This window comes from Octopus sinensis, linkage group LG14 (assembly GCF_006345805.1).
Source record: "Octopus sinensis linkage group LG14, ASM634580v1, whole genome shotgun sequence".
NCBI lineage: Eukaryota > Metazoa > Mollusca > Cephalopoda > Octopoda > Octopodidae > Octopus > Octopus sinensis.
In genome coordinates, this window is record NC_043010.1 from 58,518,140 (window position 1) to 58,535,576 (window position 17,437).

The 17,437-nt window shown below is 37.2% G+C and overlaps 1 protein-coding gene across 1 annotated transcript in view; it reads right to left on the reverse strand.

Moving 5' to 3' along the window:
* LOC115219374 overlaps nt 1-17,437 on the reverse strand; it is a 100,348-nt gene that overhangs the window by 41,445 nt on the left and 41,466 nt on the right. The window contains exons 7-9 of the mRNA XM_036509387.1: nt 12,616-15,048; nt 3,150-4,927; nt 2,343-3,066 (exon numbers count right to left, since the gene is read on the reverse strand). Of these exons, the coding sequence (XP_036365280.1) occupies nt 2,343-3,066; nt 3,150-4,927; nt 12,616-15,048 (4,935 nt within the window). The remainder of the gene's footprint in view (nt 1-2,342; nt 3,067-3,149; nt 4,928-12,615; nt 15,049-17,437) is intronic.

Genomic DNA, 17,437 nt, shown 5'->3' on the forward strand with positions numbered 1-17,437 from the left:
TATATATATATATATATATATATATATATATATATAATATATATATAGATATAGATATATATATATATATACTTATATATATATATATAAAAATATACATATAAATATAGATAAATATATATATTATATATATATATATATATATATATATATATATATATATATATATATAGATAAATATATATATTATATATATATGTATATATATATAGATATATATATATATATATATATATATATATTATATAATATATATATATATGTATATATATAAGTATATATATATATATATATATATATATATATAATATATATATATATATATATATAAGTATATATATATATATAAGTATATATATATATAAGTATATATATGTACACATATACACACACATTACTATATGTCATAAACATGAATATACATTGTGTTGCATATAAAGACCTCATATATTTAATAAACTTGTCTAAATTCTGCAGATAATACATATAAACATGTCTGCATACTGTATATGATGTGGTATTAAAAAGTTCCTGGACTAGTTCTGTAGTGTCCCAACAGATCACAGCACATGGTTGCATGCACAATACAGAGCTAGCAGTGACCTTCATGGGGCAGTGTACCAAGCAACATTGCTGTGCTTACTTCACAAGTTGTGAAATTTGTGTTTTTGTGATCACGTGTGTCTGCTGTAATCTGCAATTCTATCATGGAGAGGAACAAAGAGCCAACATAAAATTTTGGTTAATCTTGGGAAGTCTGCTGCAGAAACATCGAACATACTTCAGTAAGCTTACAGTGATGATGAGGCAATGGGTTGTACGTAATGTTTTGGAGTGGCATGGGTGCTTCAAAAGCAGAAGAATGAACCTGAAAGGCCTGGCACAAGTGTCACCCCTAGAAATGTGGTATTGTGCATCAAGAATTCGTCACCCCAGGGCCAGATCATCAATCGAGAGTTCTACTGTAACGTTTTGAAGCATTTGAAGGAGGGCACTTGGTGATGACAACCACATCTGTGGAACGCAAAGTAATGGATTCTTCATGATGACAATGCACTTTGTCACCAAACTTCCTCATTCATGAGTTTCTTGCCAAAAAACAACATGGTACCACTTCTGCACCTGCCCTATTCACCAGATTTAGGCACCGGTGGAGTTCCCTCTCTTCCCCCAAGATGAAAAGGCAGCTCAAAGGCCACCATTTTAGTACTGTGCTCAAGATCAAGAGTGAAACATAGAAGGTCCTCAGCTCACTTATGGAAAATGACTTCCAGGCTGGATACCAAAACTGGCAGGAAATCAGAGACCAGTGTGTTATTGTGCAAGGTTGACTATTTCAAAAGTGATGAGATAAAAACTTAGGTAAATAAGTTATTTTTTATTAAACATAACTAGTTCGCAAAGCTTTTGATTTGACCTCTTTTGATAAACATTGTATACAACACATAAACATGTCTAAACTCTGCATATTTCATAAGCATCTCAACAAACTGTCCTTAATAATAAGAAGAAAGCTTTTAGAAGTGGGAACCACACACTGAAGGTGAAGAATACCAGAACATAGATAACGACAAACCTAAAAATTTTGTGAGGGAGTACAACTTTATTAATTAAAGTAACCAAAACTATTATGGCCAGTGTAAGAGATCATTATATATGGTAACTTGTTACATGACTTAGTGAGAGGAAGGAGGTGTTTCCTTAAAAACCAATTTAGGGGCTCTGTGACTGCTGGAAAGAAGGGGGGAAGTTAAAGGGTTGGAATATTGGACCCTATTTAGGATAGCCACAGCCAAGTGATGGTGTTTAACTGGACAACAGATTAAGTCTATCAACGAAAAGAGTAATGGACTCTTCCAAACTCACATATTATCACATCTTGAGGGCTGGTTTTGGGGGACAGCAAATAATGTTATTCATTTTGATGAATGACAATAGGGAGTAGGGCTTGTGTGAGAGAGCACAAATTCGAATTTAGGGCTCTGCAATGATTATAAGGAAGACAAAAAGGAAGAGGAGAGGGGGAGAGGGACATGCAAGAGGTTGATGATGAGGAAATGGATGGGGAAGAAGAAAATGTAGTGAGGAACAATGACAGGAGTGATTAGGGTTAAGTATATTTGATGATGTTAAATACATATTATATGCACTTTCTGACAAGTCGTGGTGCACCTGAGCACTGTATACAATAAATTCATTATTATTATTATTATTATTCACACATATACATATATAATATAAAATAATAGACATAGAAAGTTACATGGATAGACAGACAGATAAACACAGAAACATATAGATAGATAAATAGACAGATAGAAAGATTATATAATGCAACTTACCAATATTGTATTGGGTGGACTCTTCTCCAGGGTACCCACGTTTGACCAATCAATCTGAGACTCATACTGCGGGTAGAAATCTTCCTTACATTCCACAAATGGCATGTTTCTATTATTCATCTCAGAAGAGTACCTCACTGGGGTACCAGGAATACTGCTGCTCTGACACGGTAAAGGTTGATCAATTCTGTTACATATAGCTGACCTATTAACACCTTTCCTAGTGCTCTTGGCAGAGCGAGACTGACCACTGCTACATTTCACAATACACAGTGTGATCGACACTACAATCACCACAGATACTATTACAGCTGCTACTACAAGGATAATCAATAATGGTACGTCCAGTGTTCTGTTCTTCTCTAAGTGGACAGTCGGCATCGGTGATGATGTCTTGTTAGTGACCCTTAATGACAAAGACACAGTAGTTGTGGCCGACAACACTGGGCTTCCAGAATCCTTGACCACAAGCACCAGTTCGTATGAGCCAGCATCGTTGAGATGAGGTGCACGCGAGAAAGACATTTGACCAGTTAAAGAGTTGAGTGTAAACAAGCGTTTATTGTTACCGTCAAGTATTCCATATTTGAGGAACGCATTTAAATGACTGTCTCTGTCAGACGCTCTAATCACAGTGATGGCATTGGTACTTTGCGGGTGGTAGTGGACATTGATATGGAAAGGGTCAGTTGTAGGGTAGATGAAATACGGATTATTGTCGTTTCTGTCTAAAACCTCAACAACAACATTCGCTGTGTTATTCAACGACGGTTTACCATTGTCTTTGACAAAAACCTCAAACTTTACATGTCTTCTTCTTCTCTGTCCAATGGTATGTTGCTGGTAATAAAACCATAATCACTCACCTGGAACGGTATGTTATTTCTGTCTTTACTCAACAGTGAGAACGTCAGTTGACCAGCACTTGCCAGGTCTGGGTCAGTGGCATTGATAAAACCTATAGGAAAGTTTGCTTTACCATTCTCATAGGTGAGGAAGTGGAATGTATCTTTGGTAAATTGCGGTTGCACATCATTCACATCCATTACTTGGATTGAGATCTTTCTCTCCGTCTTTAAAGCAGGGCTTCCATTGTCTTCACACACAATTCTCATGTTAAAATGGTCTAATGTTTCTCTGTCAAGGGATTTCTTCAGAGTAATCTTGTATTCCTTTGATCCTAAATGTGAGAGGACAACTATATCATGTTCTAATTTACAACTCACTTCTCCATTCGCTCCAACATCGTTGTCCACCACATTCACATAAGCTAGATAACTGCCCACTTTAGTTCCTTCATAAATAGCTGCAGTGTCCTTCTTCAATTCAGACACAAAATTGATTCCTATTTTGGGGGGATGGTTCTTTTCATTGAGAACATTCACCCGTACAATGGCAAAGGAATTTAAGGATGGATTCCCTCCATCTTTGGCCTCCACATACAATTCATAAATGCGATCTCTCTCTTTTGAGAAATTTTCTGTGATAAACAGTTTTCCGGAATGTTTTTTTAAAATATAACATTTTTTAGCTTTGTCTGGTGTTTCTGAACTGAAATAATAAGACACTTTACCATTATTGCCAGAATCTGGGTCTTTTGCAGACAATGTCAAAATGGGGTTGTTGTTAGGATGTGTATTTTTGATGGAAATATTGTAAATATGTTTTGAAAAAACTGGTGAGTTATCGTTTACATCATTTATTTTAATATGAACATGTAGAATTCCTTGTTTTGAAGGTTGCCCTCCATCTTTAGCTATCACTTCTAGATTGTAACTATCTTGTATCTCTCTGTCTAGTTTGTCTCCAAGAACAATTCCTATCTTTGCTCTTCCTGTGATGGTTTTCCTCACAGACAATATAAATGGGTCGTTAAATTGTTTCTTCAATTTATATGTAATTTCTGAGTTTTCCATTCCAACATCTCTGTCAATGGCATCTGGAATTAATCTTTCGGCTCCTTCTCCATCATCTTCATCATACGTAACATTTATTTGTTTCTGAGGAAACTCAGGGCTGTGATCGTTAATGTCTTCTATAATTACTTTGACTTTCAGAATCTTCATAAAAGACTTGGCCTTGTTTACAGCTATTTTAATGTATTTGAAACATTGTTTCCTCGGTTTGCACAGAGACTCGGCATCAATTGTGTGTGCCGTGTACAATTTACCATCTTTAGTGACATTGAACAACTGGGAACTTTCCATCCATTCTTGCTGAAGTTGGTTATATGTTAGTAGATCTCTGTCTGTCAGAGATCCACTGTCACCAAGCATGGCATCAGCAGCAACATCTCCAATAAATGTTTGGGGACTACTTTCTTCGTCGACATGGTACTCGAGGTCAATTGAAATGCAGGAGTGTAGTAATGCAACCAAAATATTTATTTGAATGATCAACTGTCGACCTGGCGTTCCTCCTTCCATCACTTTGCTTAGTACAACACTGAGACATGTAATTCCATATATGGTAACTGGAACAAAAGGAACAGCAGTGGTCTCTCCCAAAATGATGATATTGAAGGCATAATGTTGAAAGGTATTAGGTATAATAAAGTGGGAAGAATAATAGATACCAAGTGGACATTAAGTGGACATCAGGTAGACATCATGTAGACATCAGATTGATCTGCAAGAAAAGGAAAAAGCTTGACATTAAAATTACCTGCCACGTTAGCCATTGTTAGTTCACATTAGTAGTCATCATACAGGGAAGTCTATGGACCCCCTACACATATTTATTTACCTTCAACTGTACATATGTGTGTGTGTTTGTGTGTGTATGCATGTGTGTGTATACATATATATATATATATACATACATATTTATATACACACACACACACACACATATATATATATACACATATATATACATATCTCTATATATATAATGTGTGTGTGTCCAAGATATAAAAGTTTTGTTGTAATATATATAAAGTAACTATAGATTACCCCACTAAGCACCCTAACAATAGACTCCCTGTCCTTGATACTGAACTTTGGTTAGAGACTGTGTACAACAGAGTGCAGCTCTTCCACTCCTATTACATGAAATCCATAGCTTCTAAATATGTTGTCCACTGGAACTCAGCTTTGTCACACAGCATGAAAATCAAAATGCTGATAGTAGATTTAGTTAAGATAATGAACCATGTGTCCCCACTATGCAAACCCTATGAAACAGAGAAACATGTACAGAACTTCATGCACTGCATGCAATTCTCTGGATATGACCAGAACGATAGGATTCGGGTATACAGGGGAGCTAGAAAGAAGTTAGATAGCATTATATGTAATAAACCAGTGGTACCCACCCTAGATATAGAAGTAAAAACAGGAATAAGATACAAAAAGTTTGTGACAAAGCAAACAGGGTGAACATGGGGTACAAGACTGACAAATATCAAGGAGCAATGTTCATAGAGGCCACAGCCCATGGAGAACTAGCTCAAAGATTTAGGAAAGCTCTGAAGGAAACCAAACTCAACATTAAGATCATTGATGAACCAGGAAGCTCCATCAGATCACAACTATGTAGGATGTACCCTTTTCAGAATGCCACATGATAACTGCATGGTATGTAAGACTAACCCTGGCATTAACTGCAGAACTAGAAATGTAGTTTACAGCATAAGGTGCATAGAGGGTGCTTGTAAAGACAAGAACATGATATACATTGGTGAGACATCTAGAAGCATTGTGGAGAGACTAAATGAACATTAGAGACAATATGATGACAAAAAACAGTCCTCCATATGCTACCAGCATACTAAAGACCAACATGGAGGCACACTGGGTCAACTTGACATCTGTACTTTATCCAAAAACCCAAAGGAGCCAACACCTGGACAAATACAGGGTACGTCCTCATAAATGAAACATCCTCAATACCCACAATTTATATATACACAAGTTGAGTTATTAGTAGGCTAAGAAGGTAAATGGATATGCAAATAAACAGATAGATAAGTAGATAGGTATATAGGTAAGATGGACAGACAAACACACATATATACACAAATGAAGCCTGAAACACATGACTACAGTTTTGTATTGTTTTCTTACACTGTATATATAGGACTACTTTATCCAATGTGACCTTCCTATTTAAGAAAGTAGAGTGTATGTTAGGGGGACTTAGTCACTATTTCTTGCCAGCTGACCAACCAGTTAGAGGTTTCCCACTTTAGCTTGTCCTCATTATGGCTGTTTTTGTTGATCATCACCATCATCACAACTGCCACAAGCTAACAACAACGACAATACCCCTACCACACCCACCACTATGAACTATATGTCTGCGGGTTGGATGGGTCATCATTGCCCAAAGAAGTTCATATGAAGAGTTCCAACCCTCCTAGATGGCTTAGTGGAGCATGACTTGCTGTTAGGTCCCCTGTTTGCATGTTTTTTTGTTTTTTTTTACATCTTGTTGCCCTATGGAATGTATTGGATGACTTTTATCATGGTATCAGCGCTTGTCATGTTACCACATCCATGACAAGACTAAAGAAATCCCTCAACCCTACGTCAACTCCTGTCACTTGCCAGCCCTGTTACAGAGTATACTGAGAGTATTTTACTGTGGCCCCAGCAACAGAGGGGTTGTTTGTTCCCAGGAAACCTAAAGAGTCACCTCTACCCTAGAATGTTGTCACATTGTCGGCAAACAGAAGACAGCATAATGACAAGGGACCAGGGTGAGAGGCTGACAGGAGACTACAGTGCTACACACATTAGAAAATACTTCATCATATGGCTGGAAGGTTTCTTGGAGAATGGTCCCTGAAGCAGTGTTTGATTCACAGCTTACTGAAGGAATTGTCTTCTGGAGAGATGGGCAGTTGGTCAAAGACGACAGAAACAGATAAACTAAGATAAAACTTAGATATGTTTCGACCAAAGATTGGTCCAGGCCATGTCTAACTTAATAGCACCACCTGATAAACAGTAACATAGGAATAAATTCGCGCGCGTGTGTGTGTGTGTGTGTGTGTGTGTGTGTGTGTGGTGTGTGTGTGTGTGGTGTGTGGTGTGTGCATGCACATTCATCCATAAATATATCTATGAATATATTCATCCATCTTAAAGACACAAGACCAAATCGTTTTATGATGAGAAAGATGCAACCAAGTTATTATCATTGGGCCATCAAAGATTCACTTTAATCAGATGAAATTATGAAGTTTAGAAGAAATACAGAACCTTAAATACATCTTTCTGAGTTTTTGTTGTTATAAAATATGGTGGAAAATGCAGAAGGAGAGAGAATGAGTTTTACTGTTTCTAACATGGCTGCCTTCATTTTTGTTGGTGACAGCAGAGATTAATAACCACAAGGGAAAGTTTAGTGTTTCTGTCACAACGTTTACAAAATAACTAGAGTAAAATGATACACACACACACACAAACATATATATATGTGCATACATATCCATAGACATATATATATATGTGTGTGTGTGTATACACACACAGTATTATCATTATTATTATTATTATTATTATTATTACCATCATCATCATCATCATTTTAAGACCTATTTTTCCATGCTTGTATGGGTAACATAGGAAAACTATATGTTAAATAAATGATTATAATAATGTATATCTATATATTCATATATATGTGTGTGTTTTTATGTCTATATGTGCATATACATATGTATGTAAGTGAGTATGTCTACATTTTTTTCATTTTTGTCAGAAATAAAAGTGTTAAACATACCTATTTCTATGAAGGGAATACATACATACATATATATATATGTGTGTGTATATACATATATATATATATTATATATATATATATATATATACATACATGAATCATATATAAAATATATATGAGCCAATTCTTATCAAAGAGCCACCACAACTATGGCTGCTCTGTGTATATATTTCACCGTAGTCTTCATCTATGTTTTTAACATTGATTTCAATACAATTACAACACTTCATCTGCACATTGAGAGATGTTATCATTAATAAGAATAACAACAATGATAATAATGATAATCACTGAAATATCTCACTGAACCAAGCAGAAATATTCCTCCGTGATTGAATATTACAATAATTACAGATATTTGATATTAATTTGCATTATTAGAAATGAAACAATAGTTGAGGTAGGTGTTTGTCAGTGATGTAAGGGTCCTTTATAACGGTATCTTAGCATTTTCTCCCATCACAACATTTCATGAAATATGTGCAACTGCCTATCTTTCTGTATATTTATATATTTGTCGGACAATAATGTGTTTCTAGGAAACGAAAATGTGAATAATCCAAGATGGGTGTAGACTTACTTTTATTGCCTGATCCATAATCTGGAGCTGTTGGCAGCTGAGTGTGACAGTCTGGGGAAATGTGTAGCAGGTTGTAAAAAAAGTGTGTTGCAGTTGTTGATAATGCGTGTGGTCGTGGCTGCTGCTGCTGTTGCAGTCTGCTGCAGTCACACACACCCAGATCATTATGGGTGGGACTACAGGCATTATGTTGTTACTACATACAGGAACCAAACTTGCTCAAATTTCAGCATAGTTTAATTATTTGTATTGTGTGTGTAGAATATATAAACATATGATGTATATTATTTATACACATATGTGATATTGTTTGTGTGTGTATAAATTTGTTCTAGTATTTGAGTAAATGGTGTGTGTGTGTAGATTATATATACATTAAAGTATGCAAGTAAAATGTTTATATATATTCTGTCTTTGTGTAAAATGCATATATTGCAATGTGTATGTGTGTGTGGTGTGTGAAATGTGTATTTCCAATGTGTTGGGATTTGTGTATCTATATATATATGTGTGTGTGTGTGTATTTAAATGTGAGTGTAGAATGTGCAGATACAAGTATGTGTGTGTGTAAAGTGTCTATATCAATATCAAGGTATGGGTCTTGCAGTAAAATGTGCCAGGAATATTTCAAAGATTGGTGAAATGTAATTCCTTAAATCATTTTTTTTAGAGTCTCTAAGTTTTTAACTTATATCAATAATATCTTACAAAGTTATGTGAAGTTGTCTGGGAAGTAGTGGCTTTCATACAATGCTAGTAGCATTTAGGGCTTAAGTAAAAAAGAAGAAATCTTGTTATTTGAACCTGGGTCCCTAACTGTTTCTATGTCTCTATGGGTGTACATCATGTGGTAGACCACTGCAACTTCACATGCATATCAAAGATATCTCCCTACATGATATGGATTTATGGTGTTCCCACATTCACTATATGTTGGAGACTCTTCCACACCATGTGGAACTATTGCATACAGACCTCAGCAAATGATAGAGACCTATTCTGGAGATCTACCACATGTTGGAAATGTACAGTAGGAAGATCTTTCCCATGTGGTGAATGTATGTTGAAGAAGTTTTACTGCATGTAGCAAACGACCATGTGGAGTTATAAACATCATTAAACAATAAACCTAACTTAGCATAACACTTAAACTGATATTTTCAAACAAATATGTTGAGTGATACCATGGAGTGATGCCACCATGGAGTGACAACACCATGGAGTGATGACACTATGGAGTGACGACACCATAGGGAGATGACACCATGGAGTGATGAAGTGATAGGTGTTTAGAAGTCTACTGAGTGTTGTGATACTACATGAAGACTTAGGGAAGAAGAGTGGTGTGTCTTGTTGAAGGACTGAGAGTAACTGCTGGAGATTGCTGTTGTTTAGCCCTAGGTTAAACCTGACTGAGGAGACCTATGCTCTAAGATATTCCACCGATGACCATACCATCATTCTATGGGTATCTAGGATTACATTTTCAAATGTGACATTCCTTGTTTGAAATGCTAGGGTATAATTTGAGGGAGATTTGTTCTGTAAACCCGTGTATCTGTAGTAGTAGTTGTGGTGGTGGTGGTGGTGGTGGTGGTAGTGGTGGTGGTGGTGGTGGTAGTGGTGGTGGTGGAGAGATGTTGCAGTTGTTAACGTTGTTATAATGGTTGTTGGGTGAAGTGTTGAGTAGCTGTAAAGAGTGTGACTATTTGAGATATGTTGTTGTTGTTGTTGTGACTATATCCAGTAGCGAAATGATGTTGTTGCAATTGTATCCAGGGGTTAAATGGCTGTTGTTGTGACTGTATTCCATGTAGAGTGACATCTACTTTTTAATTCGAGTTGGTAACTGAAAAAGAAGTAAAGAAACTGATCAGTCATTGATTGATATTTTAGGAATAATATTGATTATTGATTTCAAATATTTAGCCCAAGGCTAGCAATTTCAATGCATTGACTGGTTTAAAAAATCCACATCAGACGCCATGACGGATCTAAGGTGCAGGTACAAGAGGTGGTCAAACTCTGCATAAGGAGTAGACAACCACCATATATAACTATATAGATATATATATGTGTGTGTGTGTGTGCGCATGCGTATAGGTAGACTATATGATGCTTGTGTGTGAATGGCTATACTCCATGGTAGTGAGACATGAGCTCTGCATGCAGAAGACAATCGTAGACTGGAGAGAAATGAAGGTAGTATGCTCTGTGTATGTGCACATGTCTGACAAAGTGCAAATGTACTGAGTGAAAAGTTGGGACTCACAGAGGACTGAGATGTCTGGCAATATGAAGTTCTAGAGAAGACTCGCCCATGTCAGCGAAACTGGGTTCTAGAAGTGCTGTTTGTCCCACACTTCACAAAAAAACTTCTCACACACCCTACCACAAGAAACCAAACTACATCTCTACGCTTCCCCACATTTCCATTTCATGCTCTATGCTTACCTCCCACTCCCTAATCATGTCCTCTTGGCCCTGTTCCACTATATCATTCCTCTACGCTTGCCTCCAATTTGTGTGTTCCACATGCTCAATCTCACTGTATTATTGCTCTCCACTAGCCCCTGACCTGTGCTCAACCCACACCTAACTAGAAAACTTCTCACATACCCTACCACAACAAACCAAACTACATCTCTCCTCTCCCTCACATTTCCACTTCATGCTCTATGCTTACCTCTCACTCCTCAATCCTGTCCTCTTGGCCCTGATCCACTATATCATTGTTCTCTGCTAGCCCCTGATTTGTGTGTTCCACCCACACACCATGCCTCACTGTATCTCCACGAGCCCCTGACCTGTGTTCCACCCACACGTAACAAGAAAACTTTTCACACACCCTATCCCAACAAATCAATCTACATCTCTTCTCTTCCTCACATTTCCTCCTTCTTACACTGTGCCTGCCTCTCACTCCCCAATCCTGTCCTCATGGCCATGTTTTTCTGTATTATTGCTATCCGGTAGCCCACCCCACCACTCTATATATACTCAGGTTCTCACCACCCACTTCTCCCTCCTCTGCACTCTCCAATCATGCTCCTTTCACAATATCCTGCCACTTATATTATGACATTCGAACCTCAAGGGTCTGCCCTGACACTTGCAGCCATCTGTATCTCTCTCTTCCTTCACTCAACCATCCATTTATATTCTGATCCCTCTCCTTTGTGAGTGTGCCCAGCATTTTGCCACCATCTATCTCTATTCTGCTGTCTCCCACTCTCTCATATTCCTCCTCCTACATTTCCCTCAGGCTGGATAACCATGTATTTCCTTTGCGGTAGTGCACCTGTTTCTGTCTTCATTCCTGATCTCTCTCTCTCTCTCTCTTTCTCTCTCTCTCTCTCTTTCACTTTCCTTCTCTCTGGCTGGATAACCTTGTACTCCCTCTACTGTAAGACACCTGTTTCTGTGTCTACCTCACTATAATCTTTTATCATCTGATATAAGATCACCTCCTCCAATGTAAGATCACCTCTCTTCTCAAAGAATTTTTTGTCTTGCAAGTACTTGGTGACCCTGTCAGTGCAGGTGCCCCTTAAAAGCTCGCAGTCCACATTGTAAAGTAGTTGGTGTTCAGAAGGGCATCCAACTGTAAAAACCTTGCCAAAACTGGCCTCAACTGCTCTTGAGCCATGTAAAAATAATTAAGTCCATTCTGCTGAGTTGTTGCTGTTAGAAAGGGCATCCAGCTGTAAAAGTCAGGCCAAAACAGTTACAGAAGTCTGGTGCAGGGTTCTGCTTGGCCAGCTCCTTCAAATTGTTGCAACCGTGCCAGAAAAGAAGGCAGACGTTAAACAATGACGATGATATTGAAGATGATGTTCATACAATCACCCGAGCAAACACATACACATACAAATATATATATAGAAACACAAACAGACAGAAAGATAGATATATAGACAGAGATAGGTAGATAGATAGACTATATATAGTGTAACTTACCAATATTGTATTGGGTGGACTCTTCTCCAGGGTACCCACGTTTGACCAATCAATCTGGGACTCATACTGCGGGTAGAAATCTTCCTTACATTCCACAAATGGCATGTTTCTATTATTCATCTCAGAAGAGTACCTCACTGGGGTACCAGGAATACTGCTGCTCTGACACGGTAGAGGTTGATCAATTCTGTTACATATAGCTGACCTATTAACACCTTTCCTAGTGTTCTTGGCAGAGCGAGACTGACCACTGCTACATTTCACAATACACAGTGTGATCGACACTACAATCACCACAGCTACTATTACAGCTGCTACTACAAGGATAATCAATAATGGTACGTCCAGTGTTCTGTTCTTCTCTAAGTGGACAGTCGGCATCGGTGCTGATGTCTTGTTAGTGACCCTTAATGACAAAGACACAGTAGTTGTGGCTGACAACACTGGGCTACCGGAATCCTTGACCACAAGCACCAGTTCGTATGAGCCAGCATCGTTGAGATGAGGTGCACGCGAGAAAGACATTTGACCAGTTAAAGAGTTGAGTGTAAACAAGCGTTTATTGTTACCGTCAAGTATTCCATATTTGAGGAACGCATTTAAATGACTGTCTCTGTCAGACGCTCTAATCACAGTGATGGCATTGGTACTTTGCGGGTGGTAGTGGACATTGATATGGAAAGGGTCAGTTGTAGGGTAGACGAAATACGGATTATTGTCGTTTCTGTCTAAAACCTCAACAACAACATTCGCTGTGTTATTCAACGACGGTTTACCATTGTCTTTGACAAAAACCTCAAACTTATACATGTCTTCTTCTTCTCTGTCCAATGGTATGTTGCTGGTAATAAAACCATAATCACTCACCTGGAACGGTATGTTATTTCTGTCTTTACTCAACAGTGAGAACGTCAGTTGACCAGCACTTGCCAGGTCTGGGTCAGTGGCATTGATAAAACCTATAGGAAAGTTTGCTTTACCATTCTCATAGGTGAGGAAGTGGAATGTATCTTTGGTAAATTGCGGTTGCACATCGTTCACATCCATTACTTGGATTGAGATCTTTCTCTCCGTCTTTAAAGCAGGGCTTCCGTTGTCTTCACAGACAATTCTCATGTTAAAATGGTCTAATGTTTCTCTGTCAAGTGGTTTCTTCAGAATAATCTTGTATTCCTTTGATCCTAAATGTGAGAGGACAACTATATCATGTTCTAATTTACAACTCACTTCTCCATTTGCTCCAACATCGTTGTCCACCACATTCACATAAGCTAGATAACTGCCCACTTTAGTCCCTTCGTAAATAGCTGCAGTGCCCTTCTTCATTTCAGATGCAAAATCTATCCCAATTTTGGGAGGATGGTTCTTTTCATTGAGAATATTCACCCGTACAATGGCAAAGGAATTTAAAGAAGGATTCCCTCCATCTTTCGCCTCCACATACATCTTGAGAATATTCTTTGTTTGTGATGTTAATGGTTTTTCTACAAATAATTCCCCAGTTTGTTGGTTCAGTCTGAAATACTGTCTTGTGCGTTCTGGTGTTTTTGAACTCATAAAATAAGACACTTTACCATTATTGCCAGAATCTGGGTCTTTTGCAGACAATGTCAAAATGGGGTTGTTGTTAGGATGTGTATTTTTGATGGAAATATTGTAAATATGTTTTGAAAAAACTGGTGAGTTATCATTCACATCAATTATTTTTATATGAACATGTAAGATTCCTTCTTTTGAAGGTTGCCCTCCATCATTAGCTATCACTTCTAAATTGTAACTATCTTGTATTTCTCTGTCTAGTTTGTCTCCAAGAACAATTCCTATCTTTGCCCCTCCAGTGATAGTTTTCCTCACAGACAATATAAATGGATCACTAAATTGTTTCTTCAATTTGTATGTAATTTCTGAATTTTCCATTCCAATATCTTTGTCAAAGGCATCTGGAATTAATCTTTCGGCTCCTTCTCCATCATCTTCATCATATGTAATATTCAGTTGTGTCTGAGGAAACTCAGGGCTGTGATCGTTAATGTCTTCTATAATTACTTTAATTTTAATAACTTTCAAAAATGTCTTCCTTCTACGTACAGCAACTTTGATGTATCTAACACAATCTGATTCATATGTACACAGTTTCTCAGCATCCAATGTTTGAGCCGTGTACAATTTACCATCTTGTGTGACGTTGAATAAATGTGAATTCTCTGTCCATTGCTGTTGCATTTGGTTGTATGTGATGAAGTTATTTCCCACAAGAGAGTCCGTTTCTTCCATCTGTGTGTCAGCAGCAATATCCCCAACAAAAGTAAAGGGACTGCTTTCTTCTTCTACATGATAGCTCAGATCTACACAGACACAACTGTGTAGTAATAGATTGAGGACATTTGCAAGTAAGTATGTATTCCACACACAGCCTACTTCCATCACAGAATGTTAAATCATATCTCGTGAGTTTATCTGAAATTTAAGAAGAAAATAGAATGTTTTTATTGATGTTATGTTTCTTTGTTTATTTTAAAACAAATTGAATCCAAATTGGGGGAAAAATTGTCTGTGGTGAGAATGATTTTATACAAAGAATGGTCACTGATTTGAATTGGCATTTTGTACATTCTTCTGACATTGACTTTAATAATAATGAAATTATTGTATTCAGTGCTCAGGTGCACCACAACTTGTCAAAAGTGCGTATAAAGCATATGCAGTAATGTACAAATGTCTGGAAAGTGAACTGTGTATGAGTCAGATACATGCTTGTGTGTGTATGGAGGGGAGAAGATCAGGTGTAGTGTTGGCAAATCTCAAGAAGCATGGAGGTTTTGAAGGATGCAGTGCTCCGACAACTAACAACTGATGCCGGCAGTTTGTTCCATGCTTCAGCAACTCTTAGCGTGAAAAAAAGGTTTCCGAAAGTCATGGGAGCCGTGCTGTTTTCTGATTTTTTAAACATGTCCATGGGTGTTAGACGGGTGGATTTTGAAAATGTGCTCAGAGTTATTGTTTGTAAGATGGTTAATAATTTTATGGGTGTCTGCCAAGTCAGCTGCCAGACATTGGAGTTTCAATTAGTTGAAAACAGACTTCTAAATGTTAGGAAATTCTTTGAGTATATCACATCTGTTTCTAGATTTAGATGCTTATATTATCAATATATCATCTCAGACCCAGTCCTCTGGTGTGCTTTATTATTGTCACCACCATTTAGTTTTAAAGTCTAAGGTTTTGCAAACGTTTTGTCTTTACAATGCCTTCAGCATTTTAAATGGAATGGAATACCTGTACCAATAATTAGTTTATATACTTTCGTCTGCAGAAAATATGTTACACTTTAAAGTTCTCATCATTTATAATTGAGAACCAAAAATATCAATTGGACTTTTCTGGAATATCAGAGCCAAGGGATATTCATGGAAGATAACCGGATCTAAGATATGACAAAAGAGACAATTATCTCCCTTGAATATTAATGACATCTTCATTACAATATTTCTGTGATTTGTGAGAAAAGATTGCATCAAAATATATATCTTGATGGCGAATAAAGCTGGCCAGGATACTGGCCATATTTCAGAAATTAGATTTGCAGAAATGTAAAGATATTAGAGGTTGTTCAGCTCAAAGACTTTACCAGATGAAATAATCTTTGAATACCAAATCAAGAAATGGTTCTCTAAGAGGGTCTGTTCACTTAGAAATAGCTACCAAATTTCCCTCAAATCACACTTTCAACATTTTAAAATGAATATATTGGTTAATGTAGAAAAGGATTCGTAAAAAGAATGTGATGTAGCCATAGTTGGAAGGTCTTCAATCATAAATCTCTTCAATCAAGGCTAACCTGGACTATAGAATGATAATACCCAAATAAGGAATTAAAAACAGAAATGACTCCTTTAGTATTCCTTGTAATTTCAATAGATTCTGTGTTTTTGTAGAGAGAATATTTTTGGGGGTTGAAACACAATTTTATTGTTCAGTATCAATCATTCCTCTCAAATCCATTTCCTGATACAAGAATGGATTGGATTGGAATTGATTCTGAGGCAGGATTTTTAAGATTGGATGCTCTTTCTGGAAGAATCTAAGAAATGGAGGCATGACTAATTTGTAAAAGTTTCACACTGGAAGCTTTATCAAAAATGGGAATTTGAAGCTGAGGACACATGATATGAAAACCAGGTCAAAAGAGTGTTGGTGTCAGAGAAGTGTAAGACTCTGTGGGACTTTACTATTCAAACGGACAAGAAGCTAGAAAATAGTAGACCAGGAATAACAATAACAGACAAGGAAAAGCAAAGTTGCTTATTGATTGACCCATCATGTCCATTTGATTCCAAGATTATAAAGAAAGAAGACAAAAAGCAAAAAATTACAATCCTTTAAAATTGCAAGAATTTGAAATAAGGAAATTGTAAACGCTGTGCCTACAATAATTGGTGCATTGGGAACTGTAAGTGAAGATATAGACAAATGGTCAAAGGAGATTGGAATAGAATTCCTGGTAGATCTCCTACAGAAAGTTTTACTTCTTAGGGATGGGAACGATTATCAGTGGTGGGGTCTTAAGCAATTAAAAGAGCATTGAAAGATTGTGAATACCTGAGATTACAGAAGCAATGACAAGCGACTGAGACCTTTGGAGATATGCTGTGATTCAGAAGACCCTGCAAGTAAAGTGAGATCACAGCCATTGCCGATGCCAGTGTTGCATGACCGGCTCATTTAAAAGTACCCTTGATTCGTCAGCTGATATGATGTGCATGAGAAGACCTTTTGAGTCAAGTGAAATCGAAATCATAGGTGTGGCCAGTGCCACCTGGCT